This window comes from Oncorhynchus gorbuscha, linkage group LG23 (assembly GCF_021184085.1).
Source record: "Oncorhynchus gorbuscha isolate QuinsamMale2020 ecotype Even-year linkage group LG23, OgorEven_v1.0, whole genome shotgun sequence".
NCBI lineage: Eukaryota > Metazoa > Chordata > Actinopteri > Salmoniformes > Salmonidae > Oncorhynchus > Oncorhynchus gorbuscha.
Genome location: NC_060195.1, coordinates 14,098,686 through 14,124,611, shown reverse-complemented (window position 1 = coordinate 14,124,611; position 25,926 = coordinate 14,098,686). Strand labels below are relative to the sequence as shown.

At 47.7% G+C, this 25,926-nt stretch overlaps 1 protein-coding gene across 1 annotated transcript in view; it reads left to right on the top strand.

Annotated features, from left to right (window-relative positions):
* Nucleotides 1-22,884, top strand: part of LOC124010570 (cohesin subunit SA-2-like) — a 31,296-nt gene extending 8,412 nt beyond the window's left edge. The window contains exons 8-32 of the mRNA XM_046323152.1: nt 360-433; nt 533-656; nt 786-884; nt 2,546-2,625; nt 2,714-2,821; nt 3,273-3,384; nt 3,493-3,610; nt 3,689-3,792; nt 3,887-3,979; nt 4,090-4,179; nt 4,667-4,870; nt 5,258-5,328; nt 5,509-5,677; nt 6,960-7,052; nt 7,506-7,680; nt 8,655-8,794; nt 9,202-9,303; nt 10,798-10,946; nt 11,139-11,267; nt 11,469-11,695; nt 13,515-13,767; nt 13,872-13,979; nt 14,460-14,586; nt 16,668-16,745; nt 20,673-22,884. Coding sequence (XP_046179108.1) covers nt 360-433; nt 533-656; nt 786-884; nt 2,546-2,625; nt 2,714-2,821; nt 3,273-3,384; nt 3,493-3,610; nt 3,689-3,792; nt 3,887-3,979; nt 4,090-4,179; nt 4,667-4,870; nt 5,258-5,328; nt 5,509-5,677; nt 6,960-7,052; nt 7,506-7,680; nt 8,655-8,794; nt 9,202-9,303; nt 10,798-10,946; nt 11,139-11,267; nt 11,469-11,695; nt 13,515-13,767; nt 13,872-13,979; nt 14,460-14,586; nt 16,668-16,745; nt 20,673-20,696 — 3,051 coding nt within the window. The 3' untranslated portion in view covers nt 20,697-22,884. The remainder of the gene's footprint in view (nt 1-359; nt 434-532; nt 657-785; nt 885-2,545; nt 2,626-2,713; nt 2,822-3,272; nt 3,385-3,492; nt 3,611-3,688; nt 3,793-3,886; nt 3,980-4,089; nt 4,180-4,666; nt 4,871-5,257; nt 5,329-5,508; nt 5,678-6,959; nt 7,053-7,505; nt 7,681-8,654; nt 8,795-9,201; nt 9,304-10,797; nt 10,947-11,138; nt 11,268-11,468; nt 11,696-13,514; nt 13,768-13,871; nt 13,980-14,459; nt 14,587-16,667; nt 16,746-20,672) is intronic.
* Nucleotides 22,885-25,926: the final 3,042 nt, after the last annotated feature.

The following is a 25,926-nucleotide window of genomic DNA, read 5'->3' as shown; positions in this document are numbered from 1 at the left end:
GTGTTTGGTTGTCTTGGCAACTATACTAGCTGTCTCTTCTGTGGTGTTTGGTTGTCTTGGCAACTATACTAGCTGTCTCTTCTGTGGTGTTTGGTTGTCTTGGTAACTATACTAGCTGTCTCTTCTGTGGTGTTTGGTTGTCTTGGTAACTATACTAGCTGTCTCTTCTGTGGTGTTTGGTTGTCTTGGTAACTATACTAGCTGTCTCTTCTGTGGTGTTTGGTTGTCTTGGTAACTATACTAGCTGTCTCTTCGGTGGTGTTTGGTTGTCTTGCTCTTCTTGGTGAATAATCACATCCATCCAGCCTGGTGAACCCTGATCAAAATGTTTTCTCACTGATTCCTCGTTCTAATTTCAGCTTCAAGAAAATCAGGACGAAATTGAGAACATGATGAATGCTATATTCAAGGGTGTGTTTGTACACAGATATCGGTACGTGGCCTATCAATTGTTCCATCACAGAAATGATAATGGATACATTCTCCCCCTGTATAGAAGATATGATGATGACAGGTGTATGTGTTGTTACAGTGATGCCATAGCTGAGATCAGAGCTATCACTATAGAGGAGATAGGAATGTGGATGAAGCTCTACAGTGACGCCTTCCTCAACGACAGCTACCTGAAATACGTAGGCTGGACCATGCATGACAAGGTGAGGAGGAGGGAGGGAGAGCGAGTGTGTATGCATGCGTTGTTAGCAAGGTATTTGAGTTGAGTGTGTGCGACTAATGAGTTTATATATATATTTATATTTGTGTGTGTAATTCCAATGTGTGTGTAGCAAGGCGAGGTGCGTTTGAAATGTTTGACAGCGCTGCAGGGTCTCTACTACAACAGAGAACTGAACACCAGACTGGAGCTGTTCACCAGCCGCTTCAAGGTCAGAGCGCCACCTGGTGGACACATCAACACACTACAACTGGTTACCCCGAGGCTAAACTTTCATAACTTTCTTTGCCGTTGAGCAGACTTTTTATCTAAAGCAACTTACAGTTTCATATGGGTTTGCCCAGTGGGAACAAAATGTTGCAAGTACCATGCTATACCAACTGAGCCCCACACAAGACCATGTCTGACAACCACTCAACCATACTGGATGCACTATAGCTAATCCACTACTATGCCCTGTTGATTTTGAGTAGGTACACTACATTGTCAAAAGTATGTGGACACACCTTCAAATTACTAGAGTCTGCTATTTCAGCAGGGCAGAAATGTAACAAACTGAATTGCTGAAAAGATGGCATCCTATGACTGTGCCACGTTGAAAGTCACTGAGCTCTTCAGTAAGGCCATTCTACTGCCAATGTTTGTCTATGGAGATTACATGGATGTGTGCTTGATTTCATACACCTGTCAGCAATAGTTGTTGACAGGTGTATGAACTATTGCTGACAGGTGTATGAAATCGAGCACACATCCATGCAATCTCCATAGACAAACATTGGCAGTAGAATGGCCTTACTGAAGAGCTCAGTGACTTTCAACGTGGCACAGTCATAGGATGCCACCTTTTCAGCAATTCAGTTTGTTACATTTCTGCCCTGCTGGAATCAACGTCAGCACAAGACTGTCAGGGTTTTCATGAAATGGGTTTCCATGGCTGAGCAGCAGCACACAATCCTAAGCTCCCCAATGCTTAATGCCAAGCACCTGCTGGAGTGGTGTAAAGCTCGCCTCCACTGGACTCTGGAGCAGTGGAAACGTGTTTTCTGGAGTGACGAATCACGCTTCACCATCTGGCAGTCCGACGTACGAATCTGGGTTTGGCAAATGCCAGGAGAACACCACCTGCCCGAATTCATAGTGCCAACTTAGAAGTTTGATAGAGGAGGAATAATGGTCTGGGGCTGTTTTTCATGGTTCTTAGTTCCACTGAAGGGAAATCTTAATGCTACAGCATACAATGACATTCTAGATGATTCTGTGCTTCCAACTTTGTGGCAACAGTTTGGGGAAGGCCCTTTCCTGTTTCAGCATATTGCCCCCGTGCACAAAGCGGGGTCCAAACAGAAATGATTTGTTGAGATCAGTGTGGATGAACTTGACTGGCCTGCACAGAGCCCTTGACTTCAACCCCATCCAACACCTTTTGGGATGAATTGGAACGTGAGCCAGGCCTAATCGCCCAACATCAGTGCCCGACCTAACTAATGCTCTTGTGGCTGAATGGAAGCAAGTCCCAGCATAATATTCCAACACCTATTGGAAAGCCTTCCCAGAAGAGTGGAGGCTGTTATAGCAGCAAAGGGGGGACCAACTCCATATTAAAGCCTTCCCAGAAGAGTGGAGGCTGTTATAGCAGCAAGGGGGGACCAACTCTATATTAAAGCCTTCCCAGAAGAGTGGAGGCTGTTATAGCAGCAAAGGGGGGACCAACTCTATATTAATGCCCACGAATGAGATGTTCGACAAATTCGTGTCCACATAATTTTGGCCATGTAGTGTATTTTCTGACTAACCCACTGCTGTGCCCTGGTTAATTTGAGAAGTATTTCAGCTAAATATGAAATCTTTGTCATTAATTTCCTCTCTTCACAGGACCGTATCGTCTCCATGACTCTAGACAAGGAGTACGATGTCGCAGTACAAGCAATTAAACTGCTCACTCTGGTACTACAGTAAGTTGCTACAGTTCAGCTATCCCAGTGGATATGGAGGTGTGTTTTAATGTGTGTGTTTAATCTGTACTGTGCGTGTGTGTTACAGTAGTACAGATGAGGTACTGAGCCCGGAGGACTGTGAGAGCGTCTATCACCTGGTCTACTCCGCCCACCGACCGGTCGCCATAGCAGCCGGGGAGTTCCTCTTCAAGAAGTAGGATTTGTTTTTATTTTTTATTGAATCCATTGTGACACGTTCTTCTATCATGTCTTTTCTCTTTAAGTCAGATCAATCAATCAAAATACTGTTGAAAACAATGTGTTGCATCTCAAGACATTGTCCTTCCAAATGTCATGTCTGGTTTCTACCCTGTAACAGTAATAGAGCGTGCAGAGAGCTGAAGAGGGGAAAGTAGAGAGGTTAGGATAAGAGAAGGACACAGGGCAGGCAGGAGGAGAATGGGAGTGTGTGGAGGAGAGTACAGGCATGAGAACTTGAGGAAGCAGCAGAATGAGAGAGAGGTTTGTAGATCTGGTATCTGTTTTTTCTGGCGTAGACATATTCCTTGTCTGTTTTATGTAGTCTGGGCAAATGTCGAGCTGAGGTTTATATACTTTGATATAGTTTTATATTTCTATATCTAATACTAGTAACTTCTCTCCAGACTGTTCAGTACGCGGGAGCCGGAAGAGGAGGGCGCCCCCAAGAGGAGAGGAAGACAAAGCCCCAACGCCAACCTCATCAAAACTACTGTTTTCTTCTTCCTGGAGAGCGAGGTACACGCACACACCGTGTCACACACATTCTCTCTCTCCCTCCATGAACATGCAGCATACTTACAACACTCACCACCCACACTCTGCCCGCCTCTGTGCATGTTTCAGCTCCATGAGCACGCTGCGTACCTGGTGGACTCTCTGTGGGAGAGTGGAGCAGACCTGTTGAAGGACTGGGAGTGTATGACCAGCCTGCTACTGGATGACCCCGTGCCAGGGGAGGAAGGTATGATCTCTGACCTCTATTCTTGACCTCTGACCCATAACCCCTAACTGTGGTCTCTAATGTATCTGGTGTGTGTAGCCCTGACAGACAGACAGGAGACGGCTCTCATAGAGATAATGCTGTGTACGGTGCGCCAGGCTGCAGAGTGCCACCCGCCCGTCGGCCGCGGAACCGGGAAGAGGGTGAGAGACTTGAGACTGGGCATCAACATTGTCTTCTTATTTTTCTTGCCTTCCACTTAGCAAAAGAGAAACGGCAACTATTTCTCCCCCCCAGGTGATGACAGCGAAGGAGAAGAAGACTCAGCTAGATGACAGGACCAGGATGACAGAGCTGTTTGCTGTGGCATTGCCTCCTCTGCTGGCCAAAGTAGGACACTACACCTTCACCTCCACTACCCTCAGTAATAAACCTGTGTTCTAGTCTGTTTCCCCTGCCTGCAGTACTGTGTGTGAGTGTGCTGCCTCTCTTTGTTTCAGTACTCCATAGATTCAGAAAAGGTGACCAACCTGCTGCAGCTCCCTCAGTTCTTTGACCTGGATATCTACACCACAGGACGACTAGAGAAGGTCTAACACCCGACCCTACACTGGAGTCTAATTCAATCTCTAACCCCCGACCCTACACTGGAGTCTAATTCAATCTCTAACCCCCGACCCTACACGAGTCTAATTCAAACTCTAACCCCCGACCCACACTGGAGTCTAATTCAAACTCTAACCCCGACCCCACACTGGAGTCTAATTCAAACTCTAACCCCGACCCTACACTGTAGTCTAATTCAAACTCTAACCCCGACCCTACACTGGAGTCTAATTCAAACTCTAACCCCCGACCCTACACTGGAGTCTAATTCAAACTCTAACCCCCGACCCTACACTGGAGTCTAATTCAAACTCTAACCCCCGACCCTACACTGGAGTCTAATTCAAACTCTAACCCCCGACCCTACTTCAAAGCACTGTTCGACTTGACAAAATGTTGTGGAATGTCTGGCAGTGTTATGCATTTGATATCTCTAAAACATATTTCCCAACTCCCTCCCTCTTCTTCTAGCACTTGGAGGCGTTGCTGCGTCAGATCAGGGAGATGGTGGAGAAACACACAGACACAGAGGTGCTGGAGGCGTGCTCGAAGACCTACCACGCTCTCTGCAACGAGGAGTTCACCATCTTTAACAGAGTGGACATCGCCAGGTCACAGCTGCTCGATGAACTGGTGGACAAATTCAACAGACTGCTGGAAGACTTCTTACAAGAGGTGAGGGGAAGGGATGAGGGAGGGAGGAAAACGAGAATGAACTGGTGGACAAATTCAACAAGAGGTGAGGGGAAGGGATGAGGGAGGAAAACGAGAATGAACTGGTGGACAAATTCAACAAGAGGTGAGGGGAAGGGATGAGGGAGGGAGGAAAACGAGAATGAACTGGTGGACAAATTCAACAAGAGGTGAGGGGAAGGGATGAGGGAGGGAGGAAAACGAGAATGAACTGGTGGACAAATTCAACAGATTGTGAAAGGACTTTATACAACGGGTGAGCGAGGGGGAGGAGAGAGCTCAGGGAGGACCTCCAGTCTACATGTTTCATCTATTGGGCTGAGTGGACCAGTTTGTGTGTAGGTGATACTGATCTGTCTCTGTGTTCAGGGTGAAGAGCCTGATGATGATGATGCCTACCAGGTCCTGTCTACTCTCAAGAGAATCACTGCCTTCCACAAGTAAGGCCCTCCCTCTTCTTTCTCTCTCTCTTCTTTCTCTCTCCCTCTTCTTTCTCTCTAACCTCCCCTCCTCTCTCTAACCTCCCCTCCTCTCTCTAACCTCCCCTCCTCTCTCTAACCTCCCCTCCTCTCTCTAACCTCCCCACCTCTCTCTAACCTCCCCTCCTCTCTCTCCCCCAGTGCCCATGATCTGTCCCAGTGGGATCTGTTCAGCAGTAACTTCAAGTTGCTCAACACGGGCATTGAGAACGGAGACATGCCAGAGCAGATAGTGGTCCATGCTCTACAGTGTACCCACTACGTTGTCCTGTGGTACTTGGCCAAGGTCTCCGAGGGCAGCCACAGAAGGGTATGCAACTCACTTCTCAACTGGCTGGCAGCTCAGAACCTTCTCATTCCTTTCACTGTTATTTACTATCTAGGAAAATGGCATTAGGGTTGGGGAGTTAGTCAAGGTTTATACAGCAAGTCTTATGATGGTTCACTCTGTGTATGTAATCTAGGAGGACGTGTGTTTTGATCATGTAATATTGTTTTGTGTGTTTTTGATCGTGTGTGTTTGATCATGTAATATTGTTTTGTAGGAGGGTGTGTGTTTTGTAGGAGGGTGTGTGTTTTGTAGGAGGGTGTGTGTTTTGTAGGAGGGTGTGTGTTTTGTAGGAGGGTGTGTGTTTTGTAGGAGGGTGTGTGTTTTGTAGGAGGGTGTGTGTGTTTTGTAGGAGGGTGTGTGTGTTTTGTAGGAGGGTGTGTGTGTTTTGTAGGAGGGTGTGTGTGTTTTGTAGGAGGGTGTGTGTTTTGTTTTGTTTTGATTGTTTTGGGTGTGTGTGTTTTGTTTTTGGAGGTGTGTGTTTTGTGTTTGTTTTTAGGAGGTGTGTGTGTTTTTTTGTAGTTTTGAGGGTGTGTGTGTTTTGTAGGGGGTGTGTGTGTGTGTTTTGTAGGAGGGTGTGTGTTTTGTAGGAGGGTGTGTGTTTTGTAGGAGGGTGTGTGTGTTTTGTAGGAGGGTGTGTGTGTTTTGTAGGAGGGTGTGTGTGTTTTGTAGGAGGGTGTGTGTGTTTTGAGGAGGGTGTGTGTGTTTTGTAGGAGGGTGTGTGTGTTTTGTAGGAGGGTGTGTGTGTTTTGTAGGAGGGTGTGTTTTGTAGGAGGGTGTGTGTGTTTTGTAGGAGGGTGTGTGTGTTTTGTAGGAGGGTGTGTGTGTTTTGTAGGAGGGTGTGTGTGTTTTGTAGGAGGGTGTGTGTTTTTGATCATGTAATATTGTTTTGTAGGAGGGTGTGTTTTGTAGGAGGGTGTGTGTGTTTTGTAGGAGGGTGTGTGTGTTTTGTAGGAGGGCGTGTGTGTTTTTGATCATGTAATATTGTTTTGAAGGAGGGTGTGTGTGTTTTGTAGGAGGGTGTGTGTGTTTTGTAGGAGGGTGTGTGTGTTTTGTAGGAGGGTGTGTTTTGTAGGAGGGTGTGTGTGTTTTGATCATGTAATATTGTTTTGTAGGAGGGTGTGTGTTTTGTAGGAGGGTGTGTGTGTTTTGTAGGAGGGTGTGTTTTGTAGGAGGGTGTGTGTGTTTTGTGTGTGTGTTTTGTAGGAGGGTGTGTTTTGTAGGAGGGTGTGTGTGTTTTTGATCATGTAATATTGTTTTGTAGGAGGACATGGTGAGCCTGAGGAAACAGATGCGGATGTTCTGTCTGATGTGTCAACGTTACCTCACCAACGTCAACACAACCGTCAAGGAACAGGTACTGTCCTGTAGCGGCTATTCACATCCTACTGATTTAAATGAAGTTCTCAGAATCCTCATGGAACCCCATTGAGATGAGGAAGACGTGGTCAAAGAGGCAGACCACTGATAACCAACAGTCCATCTCCTCTCTTTCCACCAGGCGTTCACCATCCTGTGTGATGTGTTGCTAGTCTTTAGTCATCAGATGGCCTCAGGAGGCAGACCACTGATAACCAACAGTCCATCTCCTCTCTCTCCACCAGGCGTTCACCATCCTGTGTGATGTGTTGCTAGTCTTTAGTCATCAGATGGTCTCGGGAGGCAGACCACTGATAACCAACAGTCCATCTCCTCTCTCTCCACCAGGCGTTCACCATCCTGTGTGATGTGTTGCTAGTCTTTAGTCATCAGATGGTCTCGGGAGGCAGACCACTGATAACCAACAGTCCATCTCCTCTCTCTCCACCAGGCGTTCACCATCCTGTGTGATGTGTTGCTAGTCTTTAGTCATCAGATGGTCTCGGGAGGCAGAGAGCAGCTGGAGCCGCTGGTCTACAGTCCTGATGACTCGTTACAGACAGAACTACTGTCCTTCATACTGCACCATGTGTTTATAGACCAGGACGATGACAACGGCAGCACAGGTACACACACTGCTAACCACACACGCTGCTAACCACACACGCTGCTAACCACACACGCTGCTAACCACACACGCTGCTAACCACACACACTGCTAACCACACACACTGCTAACCACACACACACTGCTAACCACACACACACTGCTAACCACACACACACTGCTAACCACACGCACTGCTAACCACACGCACTGCTAACCACACGCACTGCTAACCACACGCACTGCTAACCACACGCACTGCTAACCACACGCACTGCTAACCACACGCACTGCTAACCACACGCACTGCTAACCACACGCACTGCTAACCACACGCACTGCTAACCACACGCACTGCTAACCACACGCACTGCTAACCACACGCACTGCTAACCACACACACTGCTAACCACACACACTGCTAACCACACACACTGCTAACCACACACACTGCTAACCACACACACTGCTAACCACACACACTGCTAACCACACACACTGCTAACCACACACACTGCTAACCTTACACACTGCTAACCACACACACTGCTAACCACACACACTGCTAACCACACACACTGCTAACCACACACACTGCTAACCACACACACTGCTAACCACACACACACTGCTAACCACACACACACTGCTAACCACACACACACTGCTAACCACACACACACTGCTAACCACACACACACTGCTAACCACACACACACTGCTAACCACACACACACTGCACACTTTTACAGTAGGATTGCTTTTTACTTATTTGCACTTAAATAGCTCGTTTGGCCATCGCTAACCAACAAGACCCTGTTCCGGAAATTACATTACTGTCTGGCCTTGTGACAGTCTGTGATGCTATGTGTCGTGGGCTGTGTGTCCCGGGCTGTGTGTCCCTAGTTCTACCTCTATTTAATTGGTCAGCAAGATAGATGCTCCCCATAAGAGCTCTGTTCCACAGCCACTAACAATCTGTTGTATCTACAGATGGCCAGCAGGATGACGAGGCAGCGAAGATAGAAGCTCTTCACAAGAGACGTAACCTCCTGGCTGCCTACTGTAAACTTATCATCTATAACGTAGTAGAGATGAACACTGGAGCTGACATCTTTAAACAGTACATGAGGGTAAGAATGACCTGTAAATACCTGTCTGTTACACTGACCTCTTTAAACAGTACATGAGGGTAAGAATAGAGAAACACTCACCTGTCTTTACACAGTTATGACCATAGAAATATAATCTATAGAAAATACTTGGAATCTCTAAACCTGGTAATTTGACTGCTAAAGTCATGGGTACACTCGTAATGGTTGTCAGTCCACACGTTATCCCATCGCTGACTGGAACGGGGATGCCAGTTGAATAGATTCTATGGTTATCACCTCTTCGTGCCTGTGACACTCGTTTAACCTCAACGTCATATCATTACCGGAGTCATTCCAGGTACTGCTTGGTTGCATCTGTTTCTGAAGTCCTGTTTTCTCCTGAAGGAGACTGACTTGTGGCTGAACTGTCTTCCTCTCCTCTCTAGTATTATAATGACTATGGTGACATCATCAAGGAGACCATGTCAAAGACCAGACAGATAGACAAGATCCAATGTGCCAAGACACTCATCCTCAGTCTACAACAGGTACCACACACACACACACACACCCCTCGTCCTCAGTCTACAACAGGTACCACACACACACACACACACCCCTCATCCTCCGTCTACAACAGGTACCACACACACACACACACCCCTCATCCTCAGTCTACAACAGGTACCACACACACACCCCTCATCCTCCGTCTACAACAGGTACCACACACACACACACCCCTCATCCTCCGTCTACAACAGGTACCACACACACACACACCCCTCATCCTCAGTCTACAACAGGTACCACACACACACCCCTCATCCTCAGTCTACAACAGGTACCACACACACACACACACACCCCTCATCCTCAGTCTACAACAGGTACCCCACACACACACACACACCCCTCGTCCTCCGTCTACAACAGGTACCACACACACACACACCCCTCATCCTCAGTCTACAACAGGTACCACACACACACCCCTCATCCTCAGTCTACAACAGGTACCACACACACACACACACCCCTCGTCCTCAGTCTACAACAGGTACCACACACACACCCCTCATCCTCAGTCTACAACAGGTACCACACACACACACACACCCCTCATCCTCAGTCTACAACAGGTACCACACACACACACACACACACACCCCTCGTCCTCAGTCTACAACAGGTACCACACACACACACACACACACACCCCTCGTCCTCAGTCTACAACAGGTACCACACACACACACACACCCCTCGTCCTCAGTCTACAACAGGTACCACACACACACACACACACACACCCCTCGTCCTCAGTCTACAACAGGTACCACACACACACACACACACACACCCCTCGTCCTCAGTCTACAACAGGTACCACACACACACACACACACCCCTCGTCCTCAGTCTACAACAGGTACCACACACACACACCCCTCGTCCTCAGTCTACAACAGGTACCACACACACACACACCCCTCGTCCTCAGTCTACAACAGGTACCACACACACACACACCCCTCGTCCTCAGTCTACAACAGGTACCACACACACACACACCCCTCGTCCTCAGTCTACAACAGGTACCACACACACACACACACCCCTCGTCCTCAGTCTACAACAGGTACCACACACACACACACACCCCTCGTCCTCAGTCTACAACAGGTACCACACACACACACACACCCCTCGTCCTCAGTCTACAACAGGTACCACACACACACACACACACCCCTCGTCCTCAGTCTACAACAGGTACACACACACACACACACCCCTCGTCCTCAGTCTACAGCAGGTTAGTTACACACACACACACACACACACACACACACACACACACACACACACACACACACACACACACACACACACACACACACTGTTTTAGTCAAGCTAGTTCTTGGTTTTAACTTTCAGATCTCTGCATTCCAGCCTTTCTGGAACAAATCTCATTAAAAGAACCATGTCTTTATTCCACACATGTATTCCCACATCCCTCTCTTCCCCGTCTCTTCCAGTTGTTCCATGAGATGATGTCAGAGTTGGGGACAGGATTTGACCGCTCGTCCTCAGCGTTCTGTGGGATCAAGGAGCTGGCCAGACGTTTCTCTCTCACCTTTGGTCTGGACCAGGTGAAAACACGAGATGCTATCGCCATGCTGCACAAGTCAGTCTCCACTTCTGATCTCTCTTTCTCATAGCTTTTCAACATGATTAGCATATGATGGATGTGAGCTGTACGTGAGCTGTACCAGTTAATGTATGCATCTACATGCGCTGCTAGATACCTCCATTTTTCTGAACAAAAATGGTCTCTCCCTACCTCTCCCACCCCTCTCTCCCTCTTGTCCCTCTCCAGGGATGGTATAGAGTTTGCGTTTAAGGAGCCCAGTCCCCAGGGAGAAGGAAACCCTCCTCTTCACCTGGCCTTCCTAGACATCCTCTCTGAGTTTTCCTCCAAACTAATGAGGCAGGACAAGAGGACTGTGTGAGTACACACCTCTGCCTCTCCTAATCAGACACATGTCCCTGTGTGTGTGTGTCATAGCTGATGGCTGTGTAAGTAATGACTAGACTATGTCGTATGATATCATGAAGGAGGACAAGAGGACTGTGTCCCATCCCAGACACATAACCTTAAGGACCTTCCAGATGACTGAGTGTGACATCTCTCCTCTCTCCGCTGTAGTCACTTGTATCTGGAGAGGTTCATGACCTTCCAGATGGCCCTCCAGAGAGACGACTGCTGGCTACCGCTCATCTCCTACAGGAACTCCCTGCAGGCCGGCGGGGACGATGACACCATGTCTGTTGTCTCCGGCTACTCCTCCAGAGGGTCGTCGGTCAGATCCAAGAAGATCAAGGCTGCTACTCCCACCGCTACAGTCGCTGCAGCTAAGAGGAAACTCCCTGAAGGTAGCTACAGAACCAGGGTCTAGAAGTCAGACTGTGGTCACTACATGGCCATGTTAGAGAGGACTGTCCCGGTCTGAGGTCAACTCTTACTGTAAACACTGTTACCCCTGGTTGGTAGATGGTGTAGTCTCCATGGAACTCACCTAGCCTGGTTGGTAGATGGTGTCGTCTCCATGGCTGAAATCACCTAGCCTGGTTGGTAGATGGTGTCGTCTCCATGGAAATCACCTAGCCTGGTTGGTAGATGGTGTAGTCTCCATGGAACTCTCCTAGCCTGGTTGGTAGATGGTGTAGTCTCCATGGCTGAAATCACCTAGCCTGGTTGGTAGATGGTGTCGTCTCCATGGAAATCACCTAGCCTGGTTGGTAGATGGTGTAGTCTCCATGGCTGAACTCACCTAGCCTGGTTGGTAGATGGTGTAGTCTCCATGGCTGAAATCACCTAGCCTGGTTGGTAGATGGTGTAGTCTCCATGGCTGAAATCACCTAGCCTGGTTGGTAGATGGTGTAGTCTCCATGGCTGAAATCACCTAGCCTGGTTGGTAGATAGTGTAGTCTCCATGGCTGAAATCACCTAGCCTGGTTGGTAGATGGTGTAGCCTGGTTGGTAGATCTCCATGGAAATCACCTAGCCTGGTTGGTAGATGGTGTCGTCTCCATGGCTGAAATCACCTAGCCTGGTTGGTAGATAGTGTAGTCTCCATGGAAATCACCTAGCCTGGTTGGTAGATGGTGTAGTCTCCATGGAACTCACCTAGCCTGGTTGGTAGATGGTGTCGTCTCCATGGCTGAAATCACCTAGCCTGGTTGGTAGATGGTGTCGTCTCCATGGCTGAACTCACCTAGCCTGGTTGGTAGATGGTGTAGTCTCCATGGAACTCTCCTAGCCTGGTTGGTAGATGGTGTAGTCTCCATGGCTGAAATCACCTAGCCTGGTTGGTAGATGGTGTCGTCTCCATGGAAATCACCTAGCCTGGTTGGTAGATGGTGTAGTCTCCATGGCTGAACTCACCTAGCCTGGTTGGTAGATGGTGTAGTCTCCATGGCTGAAATCACCTAGCCTGGTTGGTAGATGGTGTAGTCTCCATGGCTGAAATCACCTAGCCTGGTTGGTAGATAGTGTAGTCTCCATGGCTGAAATCACCTAGCCTGGTTGGTAGATGGTGTCGTCTCCATGGAAATCACCTAGCCTGGTTGGTAGATGGTGTCGTCTCCATGGCTGAAATCACCTAGCCTGGTTGGTAGATAGTGTAGTCTCCATGGAAATCACCTAGCCTGGTTGGTAGATGGTGTAGTCTCCATGGAACTCACCTAGCCTGGTTGGTAGATGGTGTCGTCTCCATGGCTGAAATCACCTAGCCTGGTTGGTAGATGGTGTAGTCTCCATGGAAATCACCTAGCCTGGTTGGTAGATGGTGTCGTCTCCATGGAAATCACCTAGCCTGGTTGGTAGATGGTGTCGTCTCCATGGAAATCACCTAGCCTGGTTGGTAGATGGTGTCTCCATGGCTGAACTCACCTAGCCTGGTTGGTAGATGGTGTAGTCTCCATGGCTGAAATCACCTAGCCTGGTTGGTAGATGGTGTCGTCTCCATGGAAATCACCTAGCCTGGTTGGTAGATGTTGTCGTCTCCATGGAAATCACCTAGCCTGGTTGGTAGATGGTGTCGTCTCCATGGAAATCACCTAGCCTGGTTGGTAGATGGTGTCTCCATGGCTGAACTCACCTAGCCTGGTTGGGACGTGCTCACTGCATCTCTTAGTCATCCAACCCTTTCAGAGTTGTGTGTGTATGTGTGTGTGTATGTGTGTTCTCTAGCGGAGGAGAGCAGTAGCAGCAGTACAGATGTGTTGTGGCAGCACCAGAGCATGCAGACTCCAGTGATGATGCCCTCCCCCCACCTCACCTCTACCATGATGAGAGGACCAGGGGACATGAGGGGGGAGGCCAAACGGGGGAGAGACGACAGCTATATAGGCGTGTACGCCCTCCCTTCAGACTCCCAGCAGCAACCACACCCTCACACACTCCCCCAAACACCTCAACTCCACCAGACACCCATCGACTACAAGTAAGTCTCGCTCTTTTCATCTCTCAATTTTGAGATGTACCTACCTGAGCCACCAGTATGGTTGTCTGACCGGTTGTCTGACCGGTTGTCTGACCGGTTTTTAGTACCCAGGTGACGTGGATGCTGGCTCAGAGGCAGCAGGAGGAGGTTCGTCAGCAGCAGGAGAGGGCCATGAACTATGCCAAGCTCAGGACAAACCTGCAACAGGCCATGTAAGAACACACTCTCACACACCCCCATCTCTCCCTAACCCGAGCCCAGGACGAACCCTGGGGTGGCAGGGTAGCCTAGTGGTTAGAGCGTTGGACTAGCAACCGGAAGGTTGCGAGTTCAAACCCCCGAGCTGACAAGGTACAAATCTGTCGTTCTGCCCCTGAACAGGCGGTTAACCCACTGTTCCCAGGCCGTCATTGAAAATAAGAATGTGTTCTTAACTGACTTGCCTGGTTAAAGTTTTTTTTTAAATTATTTTTTTTTTTAAAATGACATTTAAAAATGTAAAAAAAGAACACACACACACTCAAACACACCCCCATCTCTCCCTAACCCCGAGCCCAGGACCAACCTGCAACAGGCCATGTAAGAGCTACTTCCTTTTCATATCTGTTTGTGGACTAACTAGTTGTGGATTTAGGGTTCTCTATATTGATGGTTGTTTGACTGTACTAATTATGGTGTGTGTGTGTGTGTAGTCGGCGTGGTACAGGGCTGATGGAGGAGGATGAGGAGCCTATCGTAGAAGATGTGATGATGTCATCAGAGGGTCGTATGGAAGACCTCAATGAGGGCATGGACTTTGACACCATGGACATCGACCTGGTGAGACCTTTGACCTTCTACATATATGGCTTTCGTTTTTTTTTTTTTTTTTTTTTTTTACAACCTTTTCCAGAGAAGTATGTGGGGATCCACAAAGATCTCTGTCAATAAACACATGTCAAGTGTTGGTCCCATGTTTCATGAGCTGAAATAAAACATCCCAGATATTTTCCATATACTCTGAAAGCTTATTTCTCTTAAAAGTTGTGCAGAAAGATTTCTCCTTTGCCAAGATAATCCATCCACCTGACAGATGTGGCATTTCAAGAAGCTGGTGAAATGGCGTGATCATTACAGATGCACCTTGTGCTGGGGCCAGTAAAAGGCCATTAAAAATTGTTCAGTTTTGTCGCAACACAATGCCACGATGTCTCAGGTTTTGAGGGAGTGCGCTATTGGCATGCTGACTGCAGGAATGTCCACGAGAGCTGTTGCCAGACAATTGAATGTTCATTTATCTACCATAAGCCGCCTCCAATGTCATTTTTAAGCCGGGTGTACACTACAAACAACTTTCACAATCTTAACATTGCTAAACCTCTCACATTAAAGGACCATCTTTCCTGTAGTGTATTTGGTCTCGCCAACTTAGTGGTGCGCACATTAAACAATGTGGTACCGACTGGGGTCACACATTACAAGAGGATTGTCGATACCATACTGTCATGCAAAAACAATGTGATGTGGTTAGATTTAACGTAGCTACAAGGAGCTGTGGCTTGCCACACAGTTGAAACACTATCTTGCTAACATTTTTTAATCGATTAACGTTGCTTGTGAACTTCAGACCTGAAACAATTTGACGCTTAGATTAAAGGCAATTACAAACGCAAACCAGTAGTACTCAGTGCTCCTTCTCAAGAGTCGAAACATTCTGGGTGACGCGAAACATCGCTGTTGTCTGTGGCTTCTTCTCTGGCGCACTCTCATTGGCTATGGCTGATCATCGTTCTCAACTTGCTCAAAGACCAGATCGGTAGCCCTCAGATTGCGTCTCACATTTAACGAGCGTTGGTGATGGCTGTGTGACCCGTGTAGGCAACCTCATGGGGATTTTGTCTCTGATCACAAACTTGCTTGAAACAGCTAAATCAAGCCAAAATGGTGTAGTGTTCACCTGGCTTTAGAGATTTTGGAAGTCGTGATTGACTTCCGTAGGCAAATGCTCACCTTCGATGGCCACTGGCACGTTGAAGTGTGTTCGTCACGGATGAATCCTGGTTTCACCTGTACCGGGCAGATTGCAGACGGTGTATATGGCATCGTGTGGGTGAGCAGTTTCCTGATGTCAACGTTGTGAACAGAGTGGCCCATGGTGGCGGTGGGGTTATGGTGTGGTGTTTCCTGATGTCAACGTTGTGAACAGAGTGGCCCATGGTGGCGGTGGGGTTATGGTGTTTCCTGATGTCAACGTTGTGAACAGAGTGGCCCATGGTGGCGGTTGGGTTATGGTGTGGGCAGGCATAAGCTATGGCCACACACAATTTGCGTTTTATCAATGGCAATTTGAAATGCACAGACATACTGTGACGAGATCCTGAGGCCCATTGTTGTGCCATTCATCCGCCACCACCACCTCATGTTTCAGTATGATAATGCACAGCCCCATGTCGCAAGGATCTGTACACAGTTCCTGGAATATGACAATGACCCAGTTCTTCCATGGCCTGCACACTCACCACACGTGTCACTCATTGAGCATGTTTGGGATCCACTGCATTGACATGTACGACAGTGTGATCCAGTTTCCGCCAATATCCATCAACTTCGCATTGCCATTGAATAGGAGTGGGATAACATTCTACAATCAACAGCCTGTTCAAGTCAATGTGAAGATGTGTCTCGCTGCATGAGGCTAATGGTGGTCACACCACATACTGACTGGTTTTCTGATCCCAAACTGTTTTTAATGGGATCTGTGACCAACTGATGAGAATCTGTATTCCGTCATGCCAAATAATTTATTTCAATTGACCAGATTTTCTTATATGAACTACCTCAGTAAAATATTTAAAATGGTTTTGCATGTTGAGTTTTATATTTTTGTTCAGTGTATCATTATCTGTCTCTCCTTTCTCCAGCCCCCCTCTAAGAACAGGAGAGAGAGATCAGAGCTGAAACCAGACTACTTTGACCCTGGTTCCATCATGGATGAGTCTGTAAGCAACTCTCTTCTCTTATACTCATAAACCATTACTTTATAGTAATACTCTTCCTTATACATGCACAGTGCTCTAAATTAAATGTTTTCATTGGTAATACTGGTGCCCCCAACTTACAGTTAGTAGCACCAGAAAATATATATATATTTTTAATTGATTGAGATACAACCTATACGACTTCTAAATCACATACTGCGCCCTAGAAACGACTTCTAAATCACATACTGCGCCCTAGAAACGACTTCTAAATCACATACTGCGCCCTAGAAACGACTTCTAAATCACATACTGCGCCCTAGAAACGACTTCTAAATCACATACTGCGCCCTAGAAACGACTTCTAAATCACATACTGCGCCCTAGAAACGACTTCTAAATCACATACTGCGCCCTAGAAACGACTTCTAAATCACATACTGCGTCCTAGAAACGACTTCTAAATCACATACTGCGCCCTAGAAACGACTTCTAAATCACATACTGCGCCCTAGAAACGACTTCTAAATCACATACTGCGCCCTAGAAACGACTTCTAAATCACATACTGCGCCCTAGAAACGACTTCTAAATCACCATACTGCACCCTAGAAACGACTTCTAAATCACATACTGCGCCCTAGAAACGACTTCTAAATCACCATACTGCGCCCTAGAAACGACTTCTAAATCACCATACTGCGCCCTAGAAACGACTTCTAAATCACATACTGCGCCCTAGAAACGACTTCTAAATCACATACTGCGCCCTAGAAACGACTTCTAAATCACATACTGCGCCCTAGAAACGACTTCTAAATCACATACTGCGCCCTAGAAACGACTTCTAAATCACATACTGCGCCCTAGAAACGACTTCTAAATCACATACTGCGCCCCAGAAACGACTTCTAAATCACATACTGCGCCCCAGAAACGACTTCTAAATCACATACTGCGCCCCAGAAACGACTTCTAAATCACATACTGCGCCCTAGAAACTAATATGTGATGAGCACCTGGATGGTCAAACCACTGCAGTGCTGAGGCACGACTACAGCATGTTCAATCCTAGACTGTGTCACAAGCAGCCGTGACCGGGAGCCACATAGGTCGGCGCACAATTGATGTTGTCCGGGTTAAGGGGTTTGGCTGCTGGGGTTTTCCTCGTCGTGCTCTACTGACTCCTTGTGGCAGGGCCGGGAAACCTGCAAGCTGACTCCGGTCGTCAGTCGAACAGGGTTTCCTCCGACTCATTGGTGCGGCTGACCTCCGGGTGTAGCGAGCAGTGTGATAAGTAGTAGGCAGTCAGGCGAATCATGTTTCGGAGGATGCATGACCTTAGCCTCTCCTGGGCCCATTGAGGAGTCAAGGGACCTAATTCACAGAGAACAGATATATACTCTTGTGGTCATACCACCCTGAACATTCCTTGTTAGTACTGGGATGGGAGACAGCCTGGGAATGCCCAAAGCTAAAAAATATATTTTGAATAACACTAAACCTATGTATTATTGTCAAGACATAAAAGCTATAATGTTGACACGAATATCTGTCATTGAAATTACAAAGTCATTTGTGGAATATTAGATTTCTACATTTTGTAAAAGCACCATTTTCTTATTGATATTTTTTTTTTTAACTAGGCAAGTCAGTTAAGAACAAATTCTTATTTTCAATGACGGCCTAGGAACAGTGGGTTTAACTGCCTCTTCAGGGGCAGAACGACAGATTTGTACCTTGTCAGCTCGGGGATTCGAACTTGCAACCTTTCGATTACTAGTCCCAACGCTCTAACCACTAGGCTACCCTGCCGCCCCAATTGTACGCTGTCTCTTTAAAAATGTCCTGTTAGTGATGACGACACACAAGAAGAGATCTGTCATTCATTGCTATGATCATAGATCTCCTGAGAAGCCATCCCTTTTCCTTTCTGTGACCCAAAATGTTTGGATATACTGTTAACTGGCGCAGTGGTTAATGGCGCTGTCTGCCAGCTGTCTGCCATCAGAGACTCTGGGTTCGCGCACAGGCTCTGTCGCGACCGGGAGGTCCGTGGGGCGACGCACAATTGGCCTAGCGTCATCCGGGTTAGGGAGGGCATGGCCGGTAGGGATGCCCTTGGCTGGTTGGGATGCCCTTGGCAGGTAGGGATGCCCTATCAGATGGTTAGCTAACTAATGAGGTTACATGACTGAACAAAGAGTAAACAAATACATAATGAGCACAAATAGTTTTAGAATGGCCCACGAATCTGCACTCGCTTGTTTCTCTGGGGCATTCGGAAACAACAGAACAGTGTGGATGTATCAATTGAAAACATTCTGGTTGCACAGCTAAATATTTTGTAGCACTTTACAGCCCTGGCCATACAACACGCTACTTTATAGCAGGGTTTAGAACCGACTCAGGGAACAGAGAACCCCACGGAAAATAAAATCATTTTTCAAGAATCAGAACCGGGAACGAATGTGAACTATATTGTTCTGGAACAGAACCGCTATTTTTAAACGCATGAGAACCGGTTAATAACTCACTGTCACTCAAACTTCTTCCAGTGTCTGCATGCCAGGGACTACCTGCCCCTCCCCCTTCCGAAGCGTAGGCTACCTGCCCCCCCCCTTCCGAAGCGTAGGCTACCTGCCCCTCCCCCTTCCGAAGCGTAGGCTACCTGCCCCTCCCCTTTCCTAAGCGTAGGCTACCTGCCCCTCCCCTTTCCGAAGCGTAGGCTACCTGCCCCCCCCTTTCCGGCGTAGGCTACCTGCCCCTCCCCCTTTCCGAAGCGCAGGCTACCTGCCCCTTCCGGCGTAGGCTACCTGCCCCTTCCGGCGTAGGCTACCTGCCCCTCCCCCTTTCCGAAGCGTAGGCTACCTGCCCCTCCCCCTTTCCGAAGCGCAGGCTACCTGCCCCTTCCGAAGCGTAGGCTACCTGCCCCTTCCGAAGCGTAGGCTACCTGCCCCTTCCGAAGCGTAGGCTACCTGCCCGTCCCCCTTCCGAAGCGTAGGCTACCTGCCCCTCCCCCCTTTTCAGTGCTAGTTAACTATAGTGCCTTTATCACGGTTCACATTGGATTTATTAACGACAGTAAGGTAAGACATGTTTTTGCACACAAGCTTGTTAGCTAGCTAGCTCTGGTCCAACGTTAAGCCAACTCTCAGAATTTCAAAGACATTCAAAGCCGCTTCTCTGTGGGCCTTATTCAGATAATGCAGGTCATGACAAGATGCTCAGCACTTCAAGCCTCTTCCTCCACCCTCTCTCTCCCCACCCTCAAAATTTCAGTTGCATCTAGAACCCGACAGTTCTCTTTCCATCACGCACGTAAACAACTCACTGAGCTACAGCTTGCCCCCTCCATTGCAAGCTGCTCTATCCACACTGCATGATTGGTGGTAATTTGTTGCCCTAAATGTGGTTAAATCTGCCGTTCTCTTGAGTAAGGCATATCCCCCATTAACTGCTCCCCTGGCGCCTAATGATGTCGATTAAGGCAGCACCTCTCTGAATTGAGGTGTTGGGTTAAACGCAGAATACTGATCCGGTTGAATACATTCCTTTTGCCTTTTTCAGTTGGAAAGCCTGGGAAGTTCTCCACAGGAAGATGATGAAAGGGGGTGGGGTCTAGTGACGCAGCCAGCATGCATAAGATACAAACTAACGCGGCATAGGCTACTGGTAGGAAAACAAAAAGCTAAAACAAGGAAATGCCTCTCTTGGGTAAACAATTTCCCCCAGAGCCAATCAAATGCTTAATTTCTACTCTGATCAAATCAAATACAAGCATAACACCTAGCCCTACATTCAAACACAGTCCTATACTGAAGTTCTCCAGACTTCCAATAGTCAAGATGAGATCTGGAAGGGCAGTTCAACCTCACTAGTAAAACCTAAGACATGTTGTTGCCAAGTGCTTTTACAGATGTGTAATGACACCTGTTCTCTCTGCAGGTCCTTGGAGTGTCCATGTTTTAAACTGGTCGACGAAGAGGAGAGGCGACGAAGAGGAGAGGCGTACTGTATTTATGGAGACGTTAAGCTGCAGATCAGAAGTCTTCTCTGGTTTATCCTCCATGGTCTAACGCACAGTGTTGCTCGCTCAGAGGGGACTGAATGAAAACAAAATACTTTTTATAATCCTTGGGTAAGCTTTCACCTTTCAGTTAGTGGCCAACCAGTTCCAAACCTAGAAGAATCCTCCAGACGCTTAGTCTGAAGGAAGTTCTAGAATTCTACAACATTTTATTTTTCTTCCAAATGGAGATGGAATGAGTTGTAAGATGTCCTCTAACCCTCTCTATGCTAGTATAGTGAGTAACCCGGTGCGGTGTAGTCATTTAGACACAGATTGTTAGTAGGAAAGGTAGCTAGCTATGGTAGAAGTGGATGGACATGGTCTTTATGCTAGTTTCAGTTTTTTTCCTTTCCCCCATGTTGGACCGTCAGTAGAATGTGTTGGTTCTGTGGTTGTGATGACGACTGCTGGTGGTTGTTGGTGACCTGTTGAATAGATCAGCTGTAAGAGTCATGGATGTAGCAACACGCATCCAACCGTTTTCCAGGTGCAGAGTCCTTTATGCGAAAGGAGTAGAAATAACGCCACACTGTCGTACATCCTTCAGTATAGTTTCTGTCAACGTTTGGACCAGAGGGTCTGTCTTGTCATATCCAACTGTGTGGGTGTGTGTGTGTGTGGGTGTGTGTGTGGGTGGGTGGGTAGTGTGTGTCTGTGTAGTGTTTCTATTCTGTGGTTGTTGAATAGTCTGAGGAACCCGGTAGTTGCTGTGAAGAGGCCCAGGGTGTGTCTCAAAAGTAGTGCACTATATAGGGAATAGGGCTCTGGTCTAAAGTAGTGCACTATATAGGGAATAGGGCTCTGGTCTAAAGTAGTGCACTATATAGGGAATAGGGTGCCATTTGGGACAAAGACCCAGTATTTAACAAGGAACTAGGCTGCCGCACAAGTCCTGAAGCTTACCCAAAGATTTGGATCCTTCTCCCTATCTGAAGAGACTCTACTCTCCCGACGGACAGCGAGGTGATCTTCTCTCCGGTAGTGCCGTCACTGTGCTGACTCAGAGACAAGCAAGCAGCATGTTAATAGACAGAAAATCCAGCATATTTAGTGTTGAAATGGCTATCTCTAAATTTTAAATAAAGTTATATATGAATCGGTGCTGATTTTATAACTGTGCTTTTTTAAATTAAAATGTTCAACATAAGTTAAGGTTTCATAAATGTGTAAAACTGTTTAAAAATGGAAAGCATGTGTAGTCATGCGGCGAGGAAGATTTTTACATTTGTATTTTTGTTTTTCTTTGTCTTAATGTTTTGGGGTTTCTACCTCTTGTTTTTCCTATGTGTAAATTAGTTTGGATAAGACTCATTATGAAAGAAAGAAATGTGACTTCTGAAATATCAGCTTTAAGGTTTTCACCATCAACATGAGTAATAATAATGTCCTGTTGCGCAACGCCACCATATAAAACTGTATAGAGAACTTAAAGCCAGTCATTATATTCCTATAGAACGGTTGTTGTTTTCATCCCAAATGGCACCCTGGTGCCCTCACCAGGCCAAATATTCCCTATGGGACCTGGTCAAAAGTAGTGCACTGTATAGGGAATAGGGTGCCATTTGGGACAGTTCTCAACAGCAGCAGCACTCTGGCAGCTAGACAAAGCTTACATGTGACATGAACTATTATGTCATCCATAAGTTTTAATGAAATGTTTTGTCTACTGAGGTAAATCTATCTACTTGGTAATCATTCCATGCCTGGAAGGAAATCAACTGCCCTGTCTAACAAACTGCCTCTAGCCCCATAGAAACAGTATTGCTAGAATAGAATTGCTCTGGTTTAAGTGTAGATCCCCCAGTCTAGTAATTCTATGCCTCTACCCCTAGGCACCTGTGGATATCTGATAGGAATGGATAAGTAAGGTGTATCCAATTTGGCTTCATCCCAACTAGTTTTATCGGGGAGAAGGTGATACTACTACCCATCAAATCACTGCAGATTTACACTAGCGCCTTGGGTTTAGGGCTGGGGTAGCCTAGGGGTTAGGGACGGGGTAGCCTCGGAATGCCTAGGGGTTAGGGCTGGGGTAGCCTAGGGGTTAGGGACAGGGTAGCCTCGGAATGCCTAGGGGTTAGGGCTGGGGTAGCCTAGGGGTTAGGGACGGGGTAGCCTCGGAATGCCTAGGGGTTAGGGCTGGGGTAGCCTAGGGGTTAGGGACGGGGTAGCCTCGGAATGCCTAGGGGTTAGGGCTGGGGTAGCCTAGGGGTTAGGGCTGGGGTAGCCTAGGGGTTAGGGCTGGGGTAACCTCGGAATGCCTAGCGGTTAGGGCCGGGGTAGCCTCGGAATGCCTAGGGTTAGGGCCGGGGTAGCCTCGGAATGCCTAGGGGTTAGGGCCGGGGTAGCCTCGGAATGGGGTTAGGGCCGGGGTAGCCTCGGAATGCCTAGGGGTTAGGGCCGGGGTAGCCTCGGAATGCCTAGGGGTTAGGGCCGGGGTAGCCTCGGAATGCCTAGGGGTTAGGGCCGGGGTAGCCTCGGAATGCCTAGGGGTTAGGGCCGGGGTAACCTCGGAATGCCTAGGGGTTAGGGCCGGGGTAGCCTCGGAATGCCTAGGGGTTAGGGCCGGGGTAGCCTCGGAATGCCTAGGGGTTAGGGCCGGGGTAGCCTCGGAATGCCTAGGGGTTAGGGCCGGGGTAACCTCGGAATGCCTAGGGGTTAGGGCCGGGGTAGCCTCGGAATGCCTAGGGGTTAGGGCCGGGGGGAATGCCTAGGGGGGCCGGGGTAGCCTCGGAATGCCTAGGGGTTAGGGCCGGGGTAGCCTCGGAATGCCTAGGGGTTAGGGCCGGGGTAGCCTCGGAATGCCTAGGGGTTAGGGCCGGGGTAGCCTCGGAATGCCTAGGGGTTAGGGCCGGGGTAGCCTTGGAATGCCTAGGGGTTAGGGCCGGGGTAGCCTAGGGGTTAGGGCTGGGGTAACCTCGGAAATCTTCTGTAGATGACATTTGGAAGGATGTCCTCGTGAGACTAGTTTAGGGTGCTACGGGTTGTTTCTGGACAGGTCCTAAATCGTTTTCTCTTACTAATCCTCTTCCGTGTCAGAGGTCGCCATGAAAGGTGATTATTGGAGTTGTTATAACGACAGAAACAGATGGTCCAGATGTGATGTTGATGAAGTAGATACAGGCAGCCTGTGTGTTTTACCTAATTATTATTATATGTAAGTAAATATTTTGGAGTAAAAATGACTGTGGCTTTTGTTTTGTCACTTACTACCACTACATTGGTATAGTCCTTTATTTGAGCCTTCCTGTATATAAAACAAACATCAAGCTTTATTTTCATTTGTTGTGTTTTTCCTTTTTTGGCCATTTTATGTATGTGTTGAGTTTTCTCATATATATAATATACAAACACACACACACTTCCGCGCTGTTTGTTCCCTATCCTATTACCACTCCCTCTCAGATTTGTACTTGCCTGGAGACAGTCACTTTTTTTGAATAAAAGTAAACCAACTCGACATGACTGATGTGATCTATGTAAGCAGTTTGCGTTGTTTGAAAATAAACCATTTTAGTATATTTAACCATAGCTATTCATCACCACAAGGGGGTGGTGTCTCCTCAGAAATGAGAGGACCCTATTCCCTACACGACTTCTGGCCAGAGCCCCATGCACTCTGCAATAAGGTGCCATTTTGCCTTTGTAAGCGTAAAAAGCTGGTGTGTTTCTGTTAATGGGTTGATCAGCCTGTTTAGCCTTTTAAGTGTATGTGCCTAGCTACTCAAGTGTAGATTCACAAACAAAATCAAAAGCACTACTTCCTTCCCACTTTTGATATTCTAACTACTGTATCATTCCATGTTGCTCTCCCATCTTTCTACATCGTGCTACTCCTGTGTTTGTCAATCTCCTACCTACAGTTACAAGTTATGCACAGCACAGCTCCCCCATGCTGGGAGCCATTCGTTTATGTCTGTTGAGAGGGTGGGGGGCGATGGAGTTGATGGCTGTTATCATAAAAGAGAGTCTGGCAGGAGATGAAAGCCTGCGGAGGCCTCTATATTAGACAGCTGAAGAGAACCTCAGATCAATGGCTGCTCGTTTAGAATGGTGCAGGGAACGAGGGAAGGGGCGAATGAAAGAGGGATGAAGGGAATCATTCAGCCCAATTCACTACGACTGCTACCTGTGATCTGGTGAAGGGTGCAGGGAAGGAAAGGAAAGGAAAGAGGGATGAAGGGAATCATTCAGCCCAATTCACTACGACTGCTACCTGTGATTTGGTGAAGGGTGCAGGGAAGGAAAGGAAAGAAGGATGAAGGGAATCATTCAGCCCAATTCACTACGACTGCTACCTGTGATCTGGTGAAGGATGCAGGGAAGGAAAGGAAAGAGGGATGAAGGGAATCATTCAGCCCAATTCACTACGACTGCTACCTGTGATCTGGTGAAGGATGCAGGGAAGGAAAGGAAAGAGGGATGAAGGGAATCATTCAGCCCAATTCACTACGACTGCTACCTGTGATCTGGTGAAGGATGCAGGGAAGGAAAGGAAAGAGGGATGAAGGGAATCATTCAGCCCAATTCACTACGACTGCTACCTGTGATCTGGTGAAGGGTGCAGGGAAGGAAAGGGGGATGAAGGGAAGGGATCCCATTTATACGCTACTTGTCTGAAGGATCTGGAGAGGTCTATCCTCACATCAGAGCTAGTCATCCCTCCTTTCAGAATGACAAAGTACCACTGTGTAGGGAAACTTAAATGGTTCCTTTCTCAGCCCTGAACTTTCTCAAACACGTGATCCCTGTCACGGCCCTTCTCTAGTGTGTGTACGTCAATAATCAGTCTCACTGCCCTGCTCTAGTGTGTGTACGTCTATAATCAGTCTCACTGCCCTGCTCTGGTGTGTGTACGTCTATAATCAGTCTCACTGCCCTGCTCTAGTGTGTGTACGTCTATAATCAGTCTCACTGCCCTGCTCTAGTGTGTGTACATCTATAATCAGTCTCACTGCCATGCTCTGGTGTGTGTACGTCTAATCAGTCTCACTGCCCTGCTATAGTGTGTGTACATCTATAATCAGTCTCACTGCCCTGCTCTGGTGTGTGTACGTCTATAATCAGTCTCACTGCCCTGCTCTGGTGTGTGTACGTCTATAATCAGTCTCACTGCCCTGCTCTGGTGTG